The sequence below is a fragment of the Lepisosteus oculatus genome, chromosome 17 (assembly GCF_040954835.1).
Source record: "Lepisosteus oculatus isolate fLepOcu1 chromosome 17, fLepOcu1.hap2, whole genome shotgun sequence".
NCBI lineage: Eukaryota > Metazoa > Chordata > Actinopteri > Semionotiformes > Lepisosteidae > Lepisosteus > Lepisosteus oculatus.
In genome coordinates this window covers 14,238,329-14,261,756 of record NC_090712.1, presented here as the reverse complement: position 1 = coordinate 14,261,756, position 23,428 = coordinate 14,238,329, and the positions used below count along the sequence as shown (strand labels likewise).

The window sequence follows — 23,428 nt, the reverse complement described above, 5'->3', positions numbered from 1 at the left end:
GCATAAATTCCAGATGGAGAATTGCATGTAAGCCTATGATCTAATAACATGATTTTGATTTCACAGAGTTGAACTGATGCTTAATTGCCTCCAGGGGAAGCACCCTGAGCCCTGCAAGTTGCTGTATTGTGATCCCTGAACGTGTTGTTTTGCGTTCTCAGATCCTTGAGATGACTCTGCTCATTGCCAACTACATCAACAGTGTCCATCAACAGAAAACCGCTGCCCACCACCTCTCTGCTCCCGCCCTTCTCTCCGCTCAGCCAATTGGACTCAGGAACAAAGAGCTGGGCAGCCAACCCCAGCTCACCTCCAGCAGACCCAGCAAGGGCCCCACTCTTCTGTGACACACCCACTGCTGTTCGCTGATGGGATTGGGAGCAGCTCTGCAGAAGCCTTCACACACACTGGTGGAGCAGCACAGAAGCCACAGAATCTTTCCCTCAGCCATAGCCACCCAACACTACTATTTTTATTTAATTTGGTTACACTGACCAGATTTAAACAAAAAAGTAAAATCTGAGAAAATGTCTCAGCCAGCGTTCTACCATGCACAGGATAATACTTTTGTAATTGCTTATTTTTAAACAATTATTTTATTAACAATGGTACAATCCAGTGCTAAATGTTATTTTTTTATAGGTCCTGCACAGGAGATGAAGCTAAAAGAGGTGAAAGGTGCTGCTTCTCCCAAACAGTTTCAGTGTTTCAGTGTGTTTCAGTGAAAACAGTTTTCAGTGTAAATGGAGTTGAGCCAAAGGATTCACAATGAGAAAAACTGAGAACACAGTTAACTGTTGTGAGCAGTGTTAACACTTGCCTGTTCCAAATTTACCTGTATAGATGTAATAATAGATGTAAAAATAATAATGCACATTTGATTAAAATACTGGATGTAGTAGAATATACAGGTATGTGAAGAAGAAATTTTGAGCTTGCTGTTACTCTGCTGTAAAACAGCTGTAATGACCCATAATGACAGTAATGACCCGGAAACTGGAAAATAACTCTGTATAGTTATTTCCCCCACCCTTCTCTCCATTGTCTAACTGCTGGTATTCTCAGTTGGTCTGCGTTCTTTTGGTTAAAAACTATAATAGGGGCTTTTTTATTATTGACAAATTAGGGCACTTTTTTGTAGTTTTATTGTATTTTTAGGTTTTCCAAGCTTACTTTGTGCCTTTGTCCCTTTATCCTATAGAAAATGTTATGGCTCTGTATTTTGATTACTTGCTGTCTGCATGTTTCAGACCAGCTGTAGAAAGGGTTGTAATTGCAGCAGACTTGCCACTACAGGCTGCTACACAGCCTCTGATGTGTAAATTGCCACAGTAGAGGGGATTTAGGCATTTTTTGAGTTTCTCTGCATGCAGACTTTGGGACAATTCTAGTAGGGTAAGGGACTGTTACAAGCTAGTGCTGAAATCCAGGAGCACTCTGGTATTGAAATTCTACCCTAATATTTCTCTTTTTCACTGAAAAGCATAATAGCAACATGAAGTAATGCCTGCCAACATACACCAACAAACACAAAGTAAGCGCTAGCAAACATCGAATAGCCCTAGCCTTGAGCATGCCCTTTATATACCGAATGAAAAGCTTAATTGCCCCCATCGAAAATACTGTATGGAATTCTAACCTCTTTTTATCAATTAACCAAAAATTGCCTTATTCACTTCTAGTGTGGCCATTTACAAGTATTAAATGCTATGTTGTGGTCCAAGTGGTACGTCAGCTGCTACTGCATCCCTTTCTACAGCTGACCTACGGCACTGTGATATAACTATGAGTCTGAAAACACTCTGGTGTATGCAACAGTATATTTAAGTGGTAATTGTGAGTTTGATAACTTGATAGACTCGTACCTAGCTTTATCACTTTCTTTTATGTATTTATCTTAAAAAAGAAAACGTGTGAATGCTTATATAAAATGAATATTTTATTGATGATCTTATATATTTATTTTGATATTATAACAGAATATTTGTTTTGGAAATTCATATTCTGATTTTCACAGAGGTACTGTATTTAACATGTTCAATAAAAACACCTTTAATCTGTAAGCATTAGGTGTTGGTTTTCACATAAACTCACTATAGGCTTCTCTTTATTTTGCTAGTTTCATTGTACAAAGAAATTGAACGATCTTTGAATTTGACAAAATTGTCCTCATCTATGTATGTACTGTATATTCTCCCCGTGTTCATGTGGGTTTCCTCTGCGTGCTCCCATTTCTTCCTACAGTCCAAACACATACTGGGAGCTTTATTGGCCTCTGGGAAAACTGGTGCTGGTGAGTGTGCTGTGTCACGTCCTGGCCTTTCGCCTGTTGAATTGCCAGGATTGACTCCGAAGAAAAAGATATAGAAAACGGATGGATGGTACACTACTGATGCTTTCAGACAATGCCAAAATAAGAGAAATAGCAATTACTGTAGAACTAGCAAAGGACATGTAAAAAATACGTGGGCTCAATTCAAGACTGAATAAACAACCGGCATCAGTCTGTAAAAGTGCAACCAAATACAGACCTCAGACTATGAGTTTAGAAACCTCTAATGACAATATGGCTGCTGCTGTAAGTGGTGTTGGTGGACCAGTAGGTAGCACTCTTCCCGTTGACCTGACTTTCCAACCCTATGCTCAAGTATGATGACTGTAGACACTTTGCTGTATGAGGTGCTGTCCTTCGGATGAGATGTTAAATTAATGATACTCGATCATTAAAGGTCCCAAATCCCATAGCACCTGTCTAAAGACAAGGGGTATTAACTGCAGTAAATTCCATTCTGGATTTGAACAATATGTTCTTCCTAAAATTTTGTATTAATTTGTTGCATGCTTGTGGGAATTGAGATTTACATGTTAACTTCAAGTTACCCTTTTATTTGTTTATATTCTTTTTAACAGCACGCATTTTCACACTGATTACCTTCATTTGGCAGGAATATGGCCTTGACCTTTAGAACAATTTATTTATGTTAATACTAGTGATCCTACAATATAATTAATTAATAATTATATAATATTAATTATATGGGCTTCAGTACCTCGGGAAAATAGAGCACACGGTAAACATCTTCAATTGTATCGATTGCACCGACTTCCAATTTTAAAATTAAACTTGACATGAATACTACAATTCCCACAAGCACTGTAGAAGACGTACTGTACGTCTCATGTGTTACGTCAGAGAATCTGCGCCGTTTCCCATCGCAACGTTTATACTTCTTTCTCAAAATACTGGATTTAAAACGCTGATAACATTTCTGATTTCTTAGCTGATTTGAAAAAAAAATCACCGTTTGCGTCGAGTGTGAAATAATATTGTAAACATGCCAAAGACGAGGTAAATCACTTTTCTTTTTCTCTTCTCGAGTTATACTCTAGCGCTACTGTACTGTTAACAGTACTTAATAATGCCAGTGTCGTCCGTCTAAACTCTACTGTATACCAGCGTTTAAATCCGTGTAATGATGTGCTATTAAAGCAAAACAAAATTAGTTTAGCAATAAACTGCATTAGTTAGTTACCAGTGAACTAAAAGGATTTTAAGTTTGTTTGCACATGAAGTCGAGGTTCATATATTTGGTTAACTGCATTGCATCTGGTGTGAAGTGCTTTAAACACAAGATATACGAAAGTTCGCCATACCTTGGGTTTATATAAAAACGAAGACCAAGAAAAAATTCCCAGAAAATATTAAAATCTGAGGATTTCAATATCTGACACCAGAATTCAGACTTACTGTATTTTGTGTCAACTGTTCCAGCGTAGCCATGAGTTTATATATGTATATATTAAGTATAAATAATTATCCTTTACATTACTCTGTACAAATGAGTGAATCTCTTTGTAAAGGCTTTTAAATTAAGTTACAATACAATGCCTGTTCGTGGGGAGATGTTTTATGCTCTATTGAAGATAAAAGAGGTGGTGAACCCTCCTCACACCCGGATTATAACGACCCTTAGGAAAGAGCACATTCCAGCGCGACTCACCATTATGTTTTCATGTGCTGGGTCCGCTGGCGCTTTGTGAACTGTGGAACCGCACTCTTGTGTCCCTCCTTGGTTGCAGTGACACCCTGTGGGATTTGGCTTTGGCAGAGGAGCGCTGCAGAGAGAGCAGAGAGGGTGAGGAGGAAGGAGAGGGGGGAGACCTGACAGAACTGGGGGAGAGAGCGTTGTTCTTCATGGGAAACAAGGCTGGGGTGAGTACTCCGCCATTAACCTGTGGTAGTGCCCCCTCTTCACTTACCATACATCCTATGGCCAGCATCGCCAAATTTCCCCTTGGCCTTTACCAATCATGGCCTCCCAATAATCCCCATCTCTGAACTGGCTTCATCACTCTGCTCTCCTCCCCGCTGAGAGCTGGTGTGTGGTGAGCGTTCTGGTGCACGATGGCTGCCGTCGCATCGTCCAGGTGAAGCTGCACATTGGTGGTGTTGGAGGGGAGTCCCCATTACCTGTAAAGTGCTTTGAGTGGAGTGTCCAGAAAAGCGCTATATAAGTGTAAAGAATTATTAATACTGGTGCTGACTGTCCAGTTCACAGGGAATAAAGAGCAAACCTGCTGCAGCTCAATGTTCAATGTACTCCCAGGCTATATCTATAATAACATTTTTTTTGTTACTCTGTATAATACAATATATATGAATATTGTACAGGGAGTTTACTTGTGTATGCTTGATAAGGCCTGAAACACCATCATGATAAAGTCTGTTATGGAATCTGTACGTTTTAAAGGCAGAAACACTTTATTTAGGCAACAGAAAGGTTGAATTTGAGAAATGTCAAATACCTGTCAATGACAGAAAAAAAGAAAATTATTTGTATTACATTTGACTTTATTCCCACGGAGAAGTGTGTTTAGCTGACCGTTTGACAGATTTGCTGTACCGTGCTGTTTGTATTGAGCAGGTCTGCCCTCTGCTGGCCACTTGAGGATTTACTGTTCCTCAGCCCTCTGACAATATGACTGAGATGCTTGTTTTGTCTTTTTTTTGTCTGGTGCATTTTAGGGGAAAACAACGATTATTCTTAGGTGTCTTGACAGGTGAGTACTGATTTAAAAAATAATTCATTTACAATTAAAAATATATCTTAACTCTTCAAGAAGAGATTAACATTGGATTTCTCTGTAATAGGGATGAACCGCCCAAACCAACTCTGGCTTTGGAGTACACATTTGGAAGGAGAGCCCGTGGGCATAACACAGTATGTAAAACAGATTACCTCTAGATTGCTGCAGAAACTTATCTAAATGACACACACATTTTAATATGATTTGTACATAGAGTAGTTCTGTTTCATAACCATTTCAGTGACCGTATTCAGTGTATGTGGATAATATGTAATATATGGTAATAGAAAAATGTGTGGAGTTATTGTTTTTGATGTCCACCAATATGCTTTTTTCTCATAGCCAAAAGACATTGCTCACTTTTGGGAGTTAGGTGGTGGTACCTCGCTATCAGATCTCATTCAAATTCCAATAACAGCAGACACTGTCAGGTAAGTGATATGCTGGATTATTTATCAAGGTCTTAACAGAAATATGGTTCAGATCACACTGGAAACAATCTGTGGTCTTGCATAGTAAATGCTTCACCTATCTAATGCTTTTGAGAAACACTTTTTGCATAATCTCATTTCAGTGCATTACCATACTTTTAAGTTATCTTAAAATGCTAAATTGCTACAGACATCAAAGTACATACTTTGAGGAGAAAAAATAAAGTTACTCTGAGCTGTCTGTATTTTCCAAAATTTTAACAAAGTTTAAAAGGTAAAAAATTTAACATTTTGCTAACCAGTGTAAAAAATTCATCAGAATGACCCGTCCATCACACAGCTGTGTCCTGGCCTAGGTAATCTTAGGGCATTCACTTGGTCATTGTCTGGCTGAGTGCTATGAAAGCAATTAAAGTGCTGTTTCTTTTATACAGGTCTCTGTCAGTGGTTCTGGTGCTAGACCTGTCGAAAGCCAGTGTACTCTGGCTGACAATGGAACAGCTACTACAGTCAGCCAGGAATCACGTGGACAAGGTCAGTGCAGAGCTGCTGAAGACTGGAGACGCCAAGGACAACAGGCATCCTAGCAAGAGAGGCCTACGAACATTGGCCAAGGACCACCCAGTGAGTCAGGCTCTGAGGTTATTGCTGGTGTAAAACTGTAACAAATACATTATACTTTAAAAGAGGAAATTGACATTTCAGTTTTCTTGATGGAATAACAATAGGTAGTAAAAATATTGTACTGCATTAAAAAAAAAACTCTGCAATCTCTAAAGAATTTCTTGCATTTTTCAACAGGATCGAGAGTTAATTAACCCATTTCCAGTTCCCCTGCTTATAATAGGCAGCAAGTTTGATATTTTTCAGGTAATGCACTTCCTTTCTGTTTGATTCTTCGATTCTATACAACTATTCCAATGCATGACGACATAATGTATAATGTTTTTTTTTCTCTGGCGAAGGACTTTGACTCAGAGAAAAGGAAGACGATTTGCAAGAGTCTACGATTTGTTGCTCATTATTATGGAGCTTCTTTAATCGTAAGAAAACGTTCTTGTGATATCTTTCTTACTGAGATATAACTGTAGATAACAATATAGAAGCCATTTGAGTATCGTCACTAATATGCATGTGCACTAGGTGAAAAAGTAATTTTATCTCCAAAGGTAGAAGGACATCCCTTATGCCGTTATATGTTAAATATATCATATGTTAGTTGGCTAGGTCTTAATGTGATTTAGGAACAGTCCTACAGTATGTATGTCTTAAAACCAAAGTGATGTTAGTAATATATTTAATTATTATAATATACCCTGTTTTCAGAATGTTTAGGCACATAGGTTTAGCCTATGTCAGAAGGTTTTGGGGGAATATTTTATTATTCCACCAGTGAATTCTCCTATTTGCTTATTTCTTTAGAAGAACAGGTGTGTATTCTGTATGTATCTGTGGATGAGGAGAGAAACGTGGCTTCTGTTTTCTTCATTTACAGTTTACTAGCAGTAAATCTGAAAGTCTGATGTCAAGGACAAGAAGTTTTGTTAATCACCTGGCATTTGGAACAGAAAGAGGGTGAGCACATTTTTAAAATAATATTTCTTTTTATACGTGTGTATCACAAATTGTTTTTGTCAATCCTGTCCTGAAAACAACCTGCTGGATCTTTCACAGTGTGTGTTGTAATAAGGATGCATCTTGACTGTTTTGTATGCCTCGGTAATATTGCAAACTATCCTCATTTACAGGAAAGTTGTCTCAACAGACCACAATAAACCTCTAATAATCCCAGCTGGCATGGATTCTCTTAGTCAGATTGGTGAGCTTTTTGCTTCTGTGTGTAGTAACCATGCATCTATAGAAACTGTTTTAGATAAAAAAAATAATCCTGTTCAACTGTATATACAGAGTTAAGAGACATTTCATCAAATAAGATGTGATCAATAAAAAACAGTTGTTTAATTTATGTAGAAATACATACCTGAGTTAAATAGTACATTGCTTAACCTTATGCTTCTACATTAAATAAATGTATCCCTCAGATGTAAAGAAATTATGATATATTTTATTCTCTTCATATTCTCTTCTATTTTTTTTTATTTAGTTTCAAGCATCCATGTTTATTTCAGTTTATTTCAGTGAACATTTTAATTACTTAATCACTGTTTGACTGGATTAAAATGTGATAGATATGAAATTTAAAAATACTTAAAATGTAAAAATTAGATTCTTCTTCTGAAGAATGACTCAGTTCTTAGATATTAGTACGTCTCCGTGGGGTTTTGTGAAAACTGAAGATAAAGAGATTAAAACGGAATTTTAAGTATTGTCCCCTGGGATCACAATCCTTCTTTGTTTATAGATCTCAATTATCATGTGATGTTGGCAAAACAGTTTATTAATTAATATAACATTTTCTTGGGACATTTAAAAAAATAATATATGAAGACACATACTAATTATGCTGTGCTTATAAATATACTGTTATTTTACTGTTCTCAAGGTTCTCCACCAACAACAGATTTTGACATTGGAACACTGCATGCTAAAAATCCCTTAGACCTCTGGAAGAAGGTGTACGAGAGACTCTTTCCCCCAGAGGTATGGGCAGCTGTTTGAGTTTGTACTCTGTAACCAAATTTACACAGCTGGAACAGTGTGACACTGTTTTACAGTCCGCTTATATCAGCAGGAAGTAGAGGGTCAGGAAGATGAAATGGAAAGTTATTGTTATGTTATGTAATTGTTATGAAAACATTCATCATTATACAAAATCTTGAATTTTGATTAAATATCCAGAATGTGACCTGGCCCTCTCTTGAAGCTGGTTTCTCTGCACTGGTTTTCTGATTGTTGAAACGGAACATTTCATTTTCCAGGCAACTTGTCTCACACACAGACTGCCTGCCTTCAGTCATGCCAGTGATTGTATGGGGCGATCTGAAATACTCAGATTGGGCATGGATGTATCTTCTGCCCTTCTTGCATTTCCTCACATCTCAAATAACACTGTGTATATGCCCAGTGAGATGGTTGTGTAAAATCTAGATGCATGAGAAAAGTTGAGTATTTAGGATCGCCAACATTACAGTCTAGATCCAAGATAAAGGAAAATATCTCAGTCTAACCCTAATCAGTGTTCAATACATATTGCCATTTATGTTAATACTTCCAGAAATGACTGATATCTAGAAGCTTAATTAGTATGAAAACACAACCTTTGATCAGTTACCTTTCATCCATTTACTGTACCTAAGACAGGAGTTTAAAAAATGTACCATCTTAGAACTTGAAGACTAAATAAAAATCTGAAAAGTTTAATGATAAGATTTAGATGGTAAATGCAAACTATTACAAAAACAATACAGTTAGAAAAAAGGACAGTAGATGAATTCACTATATCTGTAAGCAAAATGTAAAACACTGTACAGTATGTATCTTTCGTGCATACTGTAGTTACAAAATTTAGTTTCAGTGAATATGATAAATGTTTAAAATGTTAGACTATTTCCCAAGAAAAGTAGAAAATAACTGAGGTCATATGCCATTAGTTAAAATGAAACTGAAAAAAATTAGAATACCCTCAATGCTTCTTTCTTGCCTGACTTATTTCTGCATGCTGTTTCCTAGTATGTTCTGTGGATTCTAAGAAATAACAGTAGCTAAATCATTCATTGGTACTTTTAATATCAGTTTACTGCTTTCTTCAGAGTGAATGCTAATAAAGATCCAAGCCATACTTTTAAGTCAATGATGAGAACCCTCAAATTAATTTTGCAGAGTACCAAAAATCCAAAAGACATCAAAGACCCAGCAAAGGATCCTCAATATGCAGAACCTGAGGTTGATTCTATGAGAGCACAAAAAGACCAGGTATACTTGATTTTTTTTTAAATTGTGTGTAATTTGATTATAATTTTGTTGTAGTAATACATTATCCCCACCACAATAATAAGTATTTATCTCACTGCAATAGATTGCTTCTGTTTCTGTTGAGCAGATAAAAGATTGACTGTACTTTTGCCATTTTTAAGATACTCTGAAACTCCACAATTTGGTGCTGTACGGATGAAAGAGTTATGTGCTGATGTAAACATAAGTACAGTATGAATTGTTCATGATTATCAGTCAGTGTCAGTCTCTTTATAAAGCAGAATATGGCGTGTAGACACTGCAGTTTTAAAGTCTGGATTCAGTCACTTCCTCATTCCTTACAATACTCTGTAATTGGAAACTCATTGCGTTTGAATCTCGCAGTATGTCAGCTCTCCAGTTCCTATTTACTTGATGTAAATTCACATTATTCCTCATCATAAAAAACTTAATAGGGAGCAAGTATACATTGGAAAAAAGTCTAAAATGACTTTCAGTAAATTTTAATAGATTACTCATCTGTTACATATAGAAACAGATGAAAACAATGGGAGGGTATTAAACCCTCCCATAAGTATTCTGCACATTTCAAGTTTGAGATATTTAGTGACTTGGAGCTTATCTAAATGAGTATTATAAAACCTTCAGTATCTCTGACACTATAAGGAAATTTTATGGTTTTAATTTACCAGCTGACAATGTAATTTTCTAAATGTACTTTTTCACCGGAAATAGAATTCATATAGGGCATTTGCATTTTTGGTTTATAGTAATAAATCATTTAAATTATATACAGTATATTGTATGTTGTGCTGGATAAGAACTAAATACTAAAAATACTATAAATACTAAAAAACAGCATTTGGTACTCAAGTTAATAACACTGATTTGTCAGTTTTTTCCCAACTTCGTCCAAGCTAAAAACTGAAAGGTCTTACTACCCTTAATTAAAGGGATTAAAATATTATTAATATTAATATTGGAAATCAGAAATCACAAGAGTTCCTGAGGCCATCAATACATTTCTTAAACAGGAATAATAATATTGATGTATTAATATCCATGTATTTACAATAAGAATTATTGAAGGAGCAAAGACACAGAACACAAATCAAATGGGTTTTGTGCAGGAGACTAACACAGATTTGAGGCTGGAATATGTAAAGCACTCGTAGTATCTGTGATGCTCAGTGTGCCTAATAGTGCTATATCAAAGTGCACCTGACTGTGAGAGGCAACTTCAATTCTTTGGATTTTTCTTTACACAGGAGACAATTGTGTTACTTGTAGATAAAAGCTACACCCTTGTAACTTCTGTCTTACCCTCTAGTAACCTTTTTCTAGAATAGCATTCATGACCTTATAAAAAGATAAGCTCCTATGTGGAGTAATTTGTGAGTCTTTCCTGTTTAGCACAAAAGAAGATGACCTCCAGTAACCTTCCTCATAATTCTTTTGTTTTAATTGAAGGAGTAAAACTTTGACACCTCTAGCCTACTGGACTTGGATCTTCCACATCATGAGTAGTTGGCATTATCATATTTTACTAAATAATACCAAAACCCTTGAGATGTCATTGTGTTTATAGTATGCACAGTTAGTCCAGTTTGTTCTGTAAATGATAACTTCACTACAGATGTACCCATGAGTTGTATATTATAAATGGTATCATTCTTTTTTTAATTTACTTATGATGTTTGTTAAATATGTACCTGTTTACCTATGATAGCCGTCTAACTGCTCCTTAATAATAACTGTCAGAAACCAACTGTTGATAATTGTATGTATCTCTTCCACTCATCTCCATGTCCAGTCTTGCATTCAAATGAAAGTGTCAGTAATGCTCTATAACACCTTCTTGTTTTTTACTGGGTTTTTGTTTCTTTCTTCAAAGGAGTTGGAACAGTACAAGAAAAATGCTTCACAGTCCTGGAGAGGACTGGAGCTGGATTCTCGAAGGAGTTAAAATTCCCCCTTCTCAACAAAATAATGGAGCACAGCAAAACAAATGAATGTCTGTTACTTTGTCAGTGAAGAGCTAAAATATTTGACTAAATACAAACAAGAATCAATGTCGGAGGACAAAGAAATAGACTCGATTTTTGTATTTTAACTGCAGTAAATATATCTTAGTTGTATCACAGTGCAAATGTTGTAGATAGTTTATTTAATGCTGAAAGTCCTGAAATCACTGTCAGTATTTAGTGTTATTATTATACCTCTGTTCTATTTCTATTTTCCAGTTAAGGACAGGTTATTCTAAACCTAGGACATTTTGAAATTTGAGGTGGGGTTTGTGTGGAGTATGGGAATGGTTGTTTTATGTATTTTATTGTTTGGGAAAACTTTTTTTTTTCTACAAAAATACACGAAAAGTTCGTTTAAAATAAAATATTTCCTTTGATTTTGTAGACCTTTTGCCAGATTATAAATCTGTTGGATATATTGGACAGTTTTGGCCTTCTCACATCAGTATAATCAGTATAATCAGTATAACTTTCAATTAAAAATATAAAAAAATAATTGCCAGAAAATTTAGCATATTCTTATAATTTTACAAAACAAAGTCAGGCATATCCACTACTTGCATTTAACTTGAGTATTGAATTTACTTTTTAATCCCTAACTATTTTGAAAAGTTTAAGAATATAAATCCTTCACTTGCAGTTCAGTTTAATTAAGTTGCATAAATGAATAAAATCCCCACATACTTTTCTCCCATTGTACAATAAATGTAGCACATTGTGTGCAAGTGTGTAACCCTTCAGTGAATTCAGCTGTTAGCGCTGGACAATACGATCACGGATCTTGAAACTAATGATTCCCAGGAGGATGAGGGCTGGGATGAAAGCATAGAGCATCAGGAAGTCCAGTGTGTAACGAGAAAGTGCTCCTGCGTAGCCTCTTTCAATGATCTGAGATCCATCACTTATTACACAGGATTTTGGATTGCTGAGTGTGGTGTTTATAGATCCCCCTACAAACACAGGATGAAAATTATGGAGTTTCATGGATGTTTAAAACAATAGCTAGAACAAACTACTCAGCTTTGACAGGATAGAATAGTCAGTTACATTGCAACAACCTTTGTTCTCGTTTTTTGTTATAACCTAAGAGTCTTCTTGTTCATGATATACAGTATATAACCATTATGCAATAATATATCAATATGGACTTCATTTAATTTCTCTTTGTTCAATGGTTGAGCTTATTATGAAAGCATCACATACCACAAGTAAAGTTTGAGCCATAAAATTCGGTAACAATCAGCAGTTCACAGCCATACTTCTGAAAGGTGAGGTAACTGAGCCACTGGAAGATTTCAGGCATCTCCTGGGAACTCCTTTAGAAGACAAGAAAAGGTTGTCTATGGAAAAGCCGTAAAACTAGTTCAAGCAGAACCCTGAATCCATGATAACCATAAGGATGTGGGACAAAAATAATGACATTTCATTTGTCGTCACCAATATATTAAGGTCTTGTCCATATAGTACAAAGGCTTTACTGTGAAAGAATCTGTTCTTGTGATTAACACTCATAGTCATTAACACACCAGAATATGACTCATTCCACCTGCTGTGAGTTTATAATGATTTAATTCTGTTGAAAATTCATAATTGGTTCCAGACCTCACCTGTGCGAAAGTACAGTATGAATTGATTACCCAAATGGTGAATGGCTAGGTCTTATAAAACCATGTAGAAACAAAAGAGATTGAATTGCTTACACTAAGTGGTTTCTACTGTTAAGAGTCAACTACACACAATAGATGGTCACTGTGAAGCAGGAATATGGTGCAAAAAGACAGTGTAAGCGATAAACATTATTCAGAAGAACTCTGCTGAATCCAGGGGCTGTGCCACCTGTAGTGCTGCTAGTGTCTTGAAGCCACCTACTTGGCAACTATAGTATCTGTTACAATAGTAAAGTTTTCCAAGTAAAAAGATTGGAGCTGCTGTTTTTTTTCTTACAAGTGACATTAGAATACATTAGGAATCAACTGGCTTACTGAGTGTAAAGAAAAAGACATAGCCTGAATAATTCAGGAGACACAGGGATGGGATGCTAATGTAAACTGATTATCCACCAGGACCGAGAAGTTGCCCAACCCAGGCAGTTGCTGCCAAAAGCCCACCTGAGGAAGCCTGAGCCCACTAGGATGCCAGCCACATTGAGAAGGGCCACACCACTGTTGACAATGTTGGGATTCTGAACCACACCCAGGAGGACCAGTGTCAGCAGCTCACCCACGACATGTGGCACCAGGATGACTGCCGAGAAACACAGGAAGCGCGTCACCTCTGGGAACATCCCAACTGCCCTGCCAGGGAGAGCACACACACTGCTGAACTGTACTGCACTGCACTGCACTGCATCGCATCAAGGCTAGCCAAAGAGATCGAAGCCACTTCTGAATTTGATTTCAGCTGAAGGCTAAATTGAACTAATTACTTATCTTTTCCCCTAGATCTTCTAGTGTATAGATTTGTGGTTGAGACAGATCCCACTCTTAGACAAGGTGTCTCCAAGGATCTCAACATGTTAAAAGGACTATAAGTATGTGAAGATTTACTGCAGAGTTTTACAAACTTGCTCCCAAACAGACTTTGACAGCCCACAACTACTACCAAACACAACCACCACGAAAGCCCTTTACTGTAAATACCCATTCCTTACTAATTTCAACAATGTGAGAATGTGGGTTCTAACCCTTCACCAATAATGTAATTCCCTAATTGATGCCCAGTGAGCCTATTTACATATACAGTAATAGATACCTTTTAATGAGCTCTAGTGGTGGGTCCATTGTTACTGCTGTTGCGCTAAAGACAGGCCTGCCACACTGACATGCTCTAAAACCAAGCTACAGGCTCTGTGAGATTAATAATTAGATATAAATCAGAGATTTAGTTAATTCCGGGCATCAAGGACTAGCAGGTCCCAGCCCTGGTATACAGTAAGTCAACTTTGGGGTTACTGAAAGTGCAAATCCTCTGAAGACTATTAGACACAGTTTCATATCTATAAAGAAAGGTTAAAAATAGAGTGAAAATGCCATTTACATTGTTTTGTTATGTTGAAGAATAATGGCTCTGCCCTTTAACTGCAAGTGGAGAGTGCCACCAGCGATGTAAATGATGTTCTACTTTAGAGTGACTGTCACCTGCTTTGGTATTCTGCCTACAAAAGTTGTTTCTGATACCCCAGCTCAAAAGCAAAAAGGCAGTGCTTACCAGTACAAAAAGGAGGAGAAGATGAACACACTGACTATGCTAAAAGGTAGGATGTGGACTATATAGGCCAGGAACATTTGCCACTTCTTATAGAGACCATCTTTGCTTTCCTGGTCACTGATTGCCCTTAGAGCAGGAACTGCAGAGAGAACAAACAGCAGCTGAGATATTAACACGTGCAAACTGACACAACAGCACATCTTCACTGAAGAAACTGGGCCATTCCAGGTAATTATTGGATTATTGTGGTTCTGATCCTGTGAGGGTGACTAGAATTTCAGCATGTCCAGTTCTCTGCAGCTAACATGTAAGGGAAGCATGAGAGGCTCTTCACATAAAACCCCTATTGATCATGAACAGGAATTAAATTAAAAAATAAAGCTGTTTTGAATGCATGTCCAAGGCAACAGGATAATGTTTTGAACTGAGTTTTACTTCAGTATATCTTGCAAACTTTATGACAGAGACATTGAGACTGTAGATGCTCAAGGACAGGTTTTACTAGCCTAATGCAGAAGCTTTCCTTCTGTGTCATGTCATTCTAGGCACTTATCTAAAGATCAGTGTGTAAACCTTGTAAAAGTTTACAATGCCTTCATTACTGATAAATGAAAAGGGTGCTGGTTTGTGGTTTACGAAGTTCCCTGCATTTTCTAGACACTGAACTGTATGGTGTCATTATAATACATGAAAAAACTTCACAGACACTTTTCCTTCATTTGATTTTTGATATTATTCAAACATCTATCTATTTAGGGTAATTGGAAGCAATGGGTATAAATTAGGATACACCCTGGACAGAACACCTGTCTATTGCAGAGCAGACACTGATACAATCATGCAAACACTCACATGCACACCAAGGTCAGTTTTCCCTAAAACCAATTATCTTACCAATTTATCTTTGGACTATGTGAGGAAACTCATAGTCCCATTTAGACTGTGTGAGGAAACTCAAAGCAAACATGGGGAGAACACACAAAATCCACACAGATAACAACTCAGGTCCAGAATCAACCCAGGGCCCCACCCAACACTGAAAGATAGCAATTCTAACGACGGCGCTGCCATTCCTGGCATTCGTCAAACGTATAAAAAATACATAAATACAAAATACGTAAAATAAGACATGTTAAGATGATAAATTTAAAGTGACAATGACGGTTGCTAACTAAATGTCATGAGTAAATGAAAGCTAATGGGGATACAGTATGTGTGGCTTGTATACTTACACAAAGCTACCGCATTCAGCATGCCTGTGTAGGGCGAGGCCCCCATGGACTGGTATATGACCCCAATCCGATCCTGGATGGCCCCTTTGGTGATGTCATCGTCCAGCCTCATGACGAAGAAAGCCACAAAGAGGCCATAGATGAGATTCTGGGACAGGCGCATCAGGATGCCAATTCTGTCGCGGGACAGGTTCTTTACCGTCCTCCTACACAGACCCAGGTTAGAGCAGAGATTTGTTACCAGAGGACAATAGATGGGATTAAAATTACTATTCACAACTTGACCACCCCTCCTGGGCTTTTATTCTACAAGAGGCCTGAGTATGGTTTTGAGAATTATGAAGGTTTAAGTTTACGGGAAGAAGCGTATCTGTTCAAATTTTACCAAAATAGTTATTGAACTGACGTATAAAAATACGTATAGCAATCTTGGGTTGCTAAAGGTCCGAAATTTGTAGACTTCATTAATATTGCTCTTTTGAGATCTAGAAATAGAAAAACACAAGAATTATACATGAGAAGGAGCCATTCGGTCTACTGAGTTTGTTTGGTTCATTTTAGTTTTACATCCCAGGCTGTGTTACATTACTGTAATAAGGAACTCTAAAGGTTTATTGTCTTCCAAATAAGTTAAAGATCTCTGTTTGAACACCTTGGAATCAAAATGTAAAGAAGCATGAGACACGATAATGTGATTTGCTTCTAATAGGTAATGATAAAATGAGACAGATTACTCTGGACATACCTGAGGAGCACCCAGAGTTTGAAGAAACTGCTGGGAGACTCTTTACTCTTAAAAGGAATGGGCGTCTTGTCGTGAACCTGGCAGCTTTCTTCTATTCTTCCCAGCATCCTCTGGTAGACCTCAGAGCTCTGATAGGCTGAGGTGATGACATGCATGCGGTTATAGGTCGCGACCTCTCTCTCTTTGCTCTGTGTGTCCACTGACGTGAGATCCACTGCCAATCAAATCAGCATTATGAAGTGAGATGAATTTCAGAAATAGTTCTGCTTTGACATGCTTTTAAAAGAAGAAAGGAAAGATCCAACAGTTTCTTGTGGAAATATATTGACGGCCAACACACAAAACTGCATACAGTACTCTGCCATTGGCTGTAGAGCAGAACTCATTTTTGTTTTTAAAATGTTTTCCACCCTAATAGTAGAAAAATGTTATTTGCATTCTTGAACCAAAAAGCATGTCAGTAGTTTCTAAAGAGCAACTAACTGCTCATACCCTACCATAGAGATCAAATGGGTTGCAGTACTCCGGACAATCATAGCCACAGCTGCTGAAAAACTGTACCATCTCCTCTGGCTCCCCACAGAACACCAGTTCTCCACAGCTCATGATGGCTATCCTGCTGAAGACCTGGGGGACAGGATGGTAACGCAACAGTTTTCAACAGTTTTTAAAACCGAGAGCCTCTTTTTCAGCTTCTGGAAGGTAGGTAAGAGTCATTTTTGTATTTATTTTTCATTGGCTCTGTGGACGGTAATATAAAGTTGCTCCTAACAGGGCCTTTTTTCGTACCCTGAAGAGCTCCGACCTTGGCTGGTGAATGGTCACTATGACGATACGGTCCCTCCTCGCAAGCTCGCTCAGCAGCACTACTATCTGATTGGCTGTCATGCTGTCCAGGCCTGTGGTTGGTTCATCCAGCAGAATGATCTCTGCAAAATAGGTAATTTAAAGCACACAATTCAGCAGTGGCTAAATACCATGCATAAGGCTATGTCTCATGATACTAGATATTAGCGAATTTATGAACTATCCCTCCAGTAGTAAGTAAAAAATGGCAAACTTTAACTGAAACATTGCCACAATACTAATGTGCCTTTGTCCATATCTGTCCAGAAGTCTAAGACATTCAACAAGAGAGAAGTTTGAGTAAGACAACTGCAATCTACTTTTGGCTCATTTTGCTCTGAGGTGTCTCCTCTTGCAAGGACAATCAAAGCACCCATTAGAGATACTGGCAAGTCAATATTTCCAAAATTAAAAACAATTAATAGATGTTTTTGTAAGGAAAGGAAAATTAAGAAAGAAATTAATTGTGTCTATCAAATTAATTTCTTGCTTGATTGGAAAGCCAGTAGACAGGAACACATCATTATTTGTGGGCATTTGCATGGTGAGAATTCACCATCTAATCCTGAATGAGTTGCAGCGCTGAGCTCTGATAACTGGCACTAGGGAGGTCCCTCTCTCCAGGCTGGGCAGGCTGTCACTGAGTGCCTGATTTCACTCCCCTCTGAATGCTGAGTAGCAAAGTCCAAAATGACACTACACTTAATGTGTGTGCTGGATGTTATCCTGATGGCACAAATCCCATCACCTTTCACTGCACATTTACCATTGCTAAACAATCAGCAGCTCTAAATAGGTAGATTACTGATCTGTCCATTTAAAATCTACTCAGTATTTCATGTACATCATGCAATGTTAGTTGACCTACGCAAAAGAATTTTATAATGAATATAAATGCATGCTAATAACATGAAAAAGAAGAGGCTATTTGGTCCAGTTAACAGGTAGGTAATCAATCCAAGGATCTCCTTCAGAAAGGAGCAGATTTCAACCCTTTTGTATAAAAAGATGCTTCCTGCACTCAGTTTTAAAGAATTATCCTGTAGTTTTCATTTATATCCATCAGTGTGCTTTTCCACTGTTGGTTCTGAATATACTGTGTCTATTGGGTTGACTTTGTCAAAGTCTTTGAGGATAGTGAATACCTGAATCTGTTTGAGACTATAAAGATGCAGACTTTCTGGCTTGTCAGAATACAACATTCCTTTAAACTCGGAAATGTATCTGGTCACTCTCCTCTGGACTATTTTCACAGTAGTTGTATCTTTGTTGTGACACAGTGATCAAAACGGTACACAACAAAATGTAAAATCTAAATTAAATATTTCTGGTGCATTACACAATTTTAATATAAAATTCCTTGATTTCAATTTGGTATTTGTACAGCATAAATTAACATTACATATGCATTTCATAGTGGTTCCCAGCATTGTTGTTTCGTCAACAAAAACATTTAAGTCCTTTAGGCAAGTAGTTTCTTCAAGTTTAGTGATTCCTACCTTATATTTATAGTTGGTGTTTTTTCTAACTACATTTTAAACTGTTACTTAGTTGTAGCTGAGTGGCCTTATCCAAGATGATTTACAATATAGATTATTTATATGGTGAAATTGCAAGAAAGTAGTGCGAGTACAATAAGGTAAAAGAAATAAAATGAATAATTTAATTAAATGATAATGAATGAACAAACTCCTTCCAAAGTTGGGATCAAATGATGTCTGCTGATTTTAAGAACCTATTCAAAGTTTGTTTTTTAGTGCTTCTAACTGCTGCAAATTTTCAATCGGTTTGGCACACAATGCATGACAAATAAAGCATTTTGTTTTTCCTGATAGGTGTTTATGTTCAGTTGTTGAATTTCTCGGGTGTCTGAAATTCCTCGTTACTCTTAATTTTTTCACTTAATTTTATCACTGTCAGAGAAAATAACCAAGGCCACATCTGTTTAACAACGAACAATCAACTGCATACTTTTATACAAGTAATTTAACTGGAATTGGTAGGTCATCCAGAAACAAGCTCATGCCAGACACCTGTGAGCCAGAAATAACCAGCCCCTCTGCTGGATACCCTACATCTCCCCTGTATCCAAGTCTATTCCAGTGACTACACCAGCAAAGAGAGGTTCCGCAACATTTCAAAAAAGTTTCATTTTGCCTAAAATATCTAGCATGATATGTCTCATCAATTGTTATATTCCATCTCTGAAAAATAAAATCAGCATTAATTAGAAGCTGTACGTGGGAGTCTACAAACAGCAAGAAACTGAAATACAGTAGCAAGGCATAGAGGGGGTTCAGATTCTTATTTATGGGCACAACCCTGCCCTCTTCAACCTCCGTTACCCAGATTAATGGGATTATCCTGTGTTCTCGCAGTTTATCTGTGCGTGCGATGTCATCACTCAACTTTTAACTTGGCCATCTGTTTCTGACCCTGCATGAAATATGGGGGCACACGACTAGATAGAGCCCCACAGTTTGTCATAGGTCCAGCTTGGTCACTGCTGTCTCTAAGGGTTGGATGTAGGTGTGTGTTTGGCCACCGTGCTCAGGGTGCCATGGTAACACTCACTGGGGTCTTGCAACAGCTGGCTCGCGATGGACACTCTTCTCCTCTCGCCCCCTGAAATGCCAGGAAACACTCGCCCACCAATGACACTCTGGGCCACATGGCTCAGGCTCAGCTCTGCCATCACTGCTCCAACCTGCAGCAGACCACACTGTGAACAGGACTCTTTCTTACATGTTCCTTGCTATCAATTGACTATTGTTTTATTTATACATTTAATGCCGAAGTTGTTTCATGACCTGGCGTTAACCAAGGGTAGATCAATAAATTAAATGACTGAATGCTTGCACATTTCTGCTCTCGTTCTCTTCTCAGGCAACTCAGCTGTGTAAACCCATCCAGCGGAGAGATTCTCCTTGCCTTTTTGTGGATGGAGAGAGTGGTGTGTTTCCGCAGGGACAGCTGGGCAGTGTATGTCAGAGTCTCCTCTACTGTCAGGTAGCTCAGCAGGTTATCACTCTAGAGCAAAAATGACAGGCAGCGATTCATTAGAGCAAACTCATATTAGCAGCGGTTGAATATCTGATAAAAAAATATTACAGAGACTCAAATTAAAAGGATCTAAAAGAAAGGTTTTATAACATTATGTAACAACAACAACAGACCTTTACAACATTTGTAGGTCTGAATTTTCTTAAACTTTATACAAAGAATATAAATAATTTTTAAAGCACTGTTATCATGCCCTCTGTGTCATCAAATGTTAGTTAATAATTTACTTATTGGTTCTCTTGGAGTTTGAGACTATGGTTTTGATATCTGACTTTTATATTCAAGATAAACTGTGATGAACTTCAAGCACTTTTTGCTTTAATTGGCTTTTATTTTACAATCTTTTTCTTGGCTAGTGCCATATCAAAGTGTGATCATCCTGTTACATTGTGCTATGCACTTTAGATACTGTACAATTGTACTGTACTACCACCCCTACTGCAACAACAGCTTATAGCAGGTGATAATATAAACCAAACTTTCCTGTTGGGAGATGACGTATCTCCCTTTTTTCTCAGCAGCTTATTTTAAAATGAAATTACAGGATTATGTTTTGCTCTTGCACATAATGTGGATTTTATCTGCTAGGGAGAAAAAGATTATTCAAAACTGCTGAATTTCACCCTAGCCTATTTAATTTACCACTGGATACACTTGAACAACTCATAATATAGATTATGAGCAATATCTGTAATTCTTGCTAATCTTTCCTTGCTTCTGAAAGGCAGGGTCAACTTTACTAAATTCAGCATTGACCAGTGATAACAGAGTTATTCTCAACTTTCAGCAGTGACATACAGTATACGGATTCTCAGCTTTCTTAGAGACCGTGGAATAGTTCATCTGCTAAATGTGTATTGAGAATAATGAAATTGTTAGCATTTATGAAGATCTTTTCTATACAGATGCATCAGTTGCACTTTGTGGACTCTTGTCTTCTATCAGTTTCCAAAACTTCCAAATCCTAGAAGACTGTGCTTTCTTGTGTCTAGCTCCAAGGGCTGTGTTTTGATATCCCAGCCCATGCTAAATCTTTCAAGATCAAATCAGTCGGATTGAGATGATGTCACTAAAACTGCTTATTAAAATCAGGATGATTGTTAATACCTATGTATAACACTTGATTACTCTCAGTGTTGGTCTAACATTACTTTGTTGGTTAGTATTCTTGACCTATGAGGAGGTAAATTGGAGGAATGTTATGCTTTCATGAACCAGAAAGCAATATCTGATTTAAACAAAGAGGTCCCCAATACAGTTCTCCAAGAAAATGATTACAATGGAAAAAGTCTTGCAAACTAATTTAAAAAATATTTAGTACCATGATCGCACAGTGCAAAATGTTTTTTCAAATAGCCCCAGGCCACTTGTTGTACTAGTAGTCTAACATAGACAGACCTGCAGCACATAAGAGAAGCAGTCCTGAAACTGGTCCCTTTTCAGTGTCTGTCCATTGAGGTACACGTCTCCCTGCAAGGTCCCTGTGCTACCAATGCGTCCCGAAATTGCATCCAGCAGGGTGGTCTTTCCCGAGCCTGTAGCACCAGCACACAGGAGACACAGTTGAGGGAACATTCTGCATGGTATAGTAATCAGAGTGGAAAACGCCCTTCAGTACCTCTGACAGCCTTGACTGGTGAGTTGCCTGTCTTGGCTGCAGAAACAAGTCAGAGATGCCAGGGAACATCATTTATTAATTCAGGTGGGGAGCTGCGTCAGCATGCGTAGGCTGCAAAGGAACAAGTTATAGGTTTATTCCATGCTGAAAAAAAGAAGAAAGAGAACACAACGTTTCGGCCGTGGAGCCTTCTTCAGGTCACCTTCTTTTTGCAGCATGGAATAAACCTATAACTTGATCATTTATTAATTATATATATCATTTTTCTGGCTTGGCTGCAACACTGAAATCTAAATTTAAAGTAAAAGTAGATTTAGTACAAAATGGTCCGATGAAAGAAAGCTCTGCAAATTTAAATTTCTAGCAAGAAATGCAGCAGAAAGAAAGAAAGCAGAGAACCCAGGTGTGTTTCAATCCAGCGTTGACAATACCCACCAGAATTGCCAAGAATGCCCATGATCTGCCCACTGTCCACATGGAAGGACACATCCTTGAGGATCTGGCGAGTCCACTTCTTTCTGTGGGACAGAATCTCCCACCATGGGCCCATTCGCTCACTACAGAAGAGAGATATAATCAAAGATACAGTAAAAACTAATTTCGATGTGCATACAGTAATTCTACAGAAGTCAAGTTTTATTTTCTCCTTACATGGAAAGGTCAGAACACACGATTAAGATATATTAAATGTCTAAGATATTATTAAATGTCTAAGCACTTTGATATCAATATCAAAACCTAGACACATGTTATGAAGGCTTATTAATGACTATTAAAATTTGAACAAGTCTATCATGTTAAAATAATTTATATGTAAACACTAAGTAATTCTACCAGTTAAAGATAATTCCAGGGTAGAAATACTCTTTTAGTTCTAATAGTCAAAGAAGTTTGTTTGTTTTCTGTGGCTCATTTAAATGAACAGCTTTGCATTTTTAAGTCCTAAGCTCTGTAAATGTAGCACAGAGGTATAGTGGACAGGGAGAGATTCCTGACTCCTTACCTGACAGTGTAGGAGATCTGGCTGACGCTAAGACAGCAGGAGGGACAGGCAGTAGACATCAGGCTGGCTTTCTTCTGCTCTGTCCTGTCTGAAAATTGTTTGAAAGATTCTTTAAAAGGAGTCCCCCCACCAAGACTCAATATTCATTATTCATATTTAGATGAATTACACTAAAGTAGAACTGTTCACAGCAGCTCCGGAGCTCAAATGGCTCGTCACATAATATTACAAAATCCTGCCTGCGTCTGGCATGATAAATAAACGCTAAAAGTTGTTATCAGATGGAACCTTTGGT

The 23,428-nt window shown here is 37.6% G+C and overlaps 3 protein-coding genes across 3 annotated transcripts in view; 2 read left to right on the top strand and 1 right to left on the bottom strand.

The window, feature by feature from the left end:
- plekhh2 (pleckstrin homology domain containing, family H (with MyTH4 domain) member 2) overlaps nt 1–2,091 on the top strand; it is a 34,486-nt gene extending 32,395 nt beyond the window's left edge. The window contains exon 30 of the mRNA XM_015363311.2: nt 162–2,091. Within this exon, the coding sequence (XP_015218797.2) occupies nt 162–347 (186 nt within the window). The 3' untranslated portion in view covers nt 348–2,091. The remainder of the gene's footprint in view (nt 1–161) is intronic.
- Nucleotides 2,092–3,194: 1,103 nt separating this feature from the next.
- On the top strand, nt 3,195–12,021 carry dync2li1 (dynein, cytoplasmic 2, light intermediate chain 1). The gene is made up of 13 exons (XM_006638791.3): nt 3,195–3,349; nt 4,081–4,213; nt 5,027–5,061; nt 5,153–5,222; nt 5,431–5,519; nt 5,954–6,143; nt 6,321–6,389; nt 6,485–6,562; nt 7,015–7,094; nt 7,268–7,338; nt 8,023–8,120; nt 9,300–9,392; nt 11,287–12,021. The coding sequence occupies exons 1-13, from the start codon at nt 3,336–3,338 to the stop codon at nt 11,356–11,358; spliced, it is 1,092 nt and encodes a 363-aa protein (XP_006638854.2). The 5' UTR covers nt 3,195–3,335; the 3' UTR covers nt 11,359–12,021.
- Nucleotides 12,022–12,048: 27 nt separating this feature from the next.
- abcg5 (ATP-binding cassette, sub-family G (WHITE), member 5) lies at nt 12,049–23,339 on the bottom strand. Its single transcript, XM_006638790.3, has 13 exons — nt 23,134–23,339; nt 22,566–22,687; nt 21,911–22,047; nt 20,381–20,479; nt 20,024–20,156; nt 17,393–17,532; nt 17,101–17,230; nt 16,604–16,817; nt 15,859–16,064; nt 14,627–14,765; nt 13,528–13,713; nt 12,623–12,735; nt 12,049–12,369 (listed from the first exon to the last, which is right to left on the bottom strand). Exons 1-13 carry the CDS (start codon nt 23,190–23,192, stop codon nt 12,173–12,175), a joined length of 1,875 nt encoding a protein of 624 aa, XP_006638853.2. The 5' UTR covers nt 23,193–23,339; the 3' UTR covers nt 12,049–12,172.
- Between the last annotated feature and the right edge of the window lie 89 nt (nt 23,340–23,428).

Coding starts and splice junctions, on each gene's coding strand:
- abcg5 (XM_006638790.3), bottom strand. CDS start 23,192: ATGTCTACTGCCTGTCCCTCCTGCTGTCTTAGCGTCAGCCAGATCTCC. Junction 17,533..20,023: donor CCAGCTGTTGCAAGACCCCA/GTGAGTGTTACC, acceptor CCTATTTTGCAG/AGATCATTCTGCTGGATGAA. Junction 12,370..12,622: donor TGGCTCAAACTTTACTTGTG/GTATGTGATGCT, acceptor CTGTGTTTGTAG/GGGGATCTATAAACACCACA.
- dync2li1 (XM_006638791.3), top strand. Junction 6,144..6,320: donor CATTGGCCAAGGACCACCCA/GTGAGTCAGGCT, acceptor ATTTTTCAACAG/GATCGAGAGTTAATTAACCC. Junction 6,390..6,484: donor GCAAGTTTGATATTTTTCAG/GTAATGCACTTC, acceptor TCTCTGGCGAAG/GACTTTGACTCAGAGAAAAG.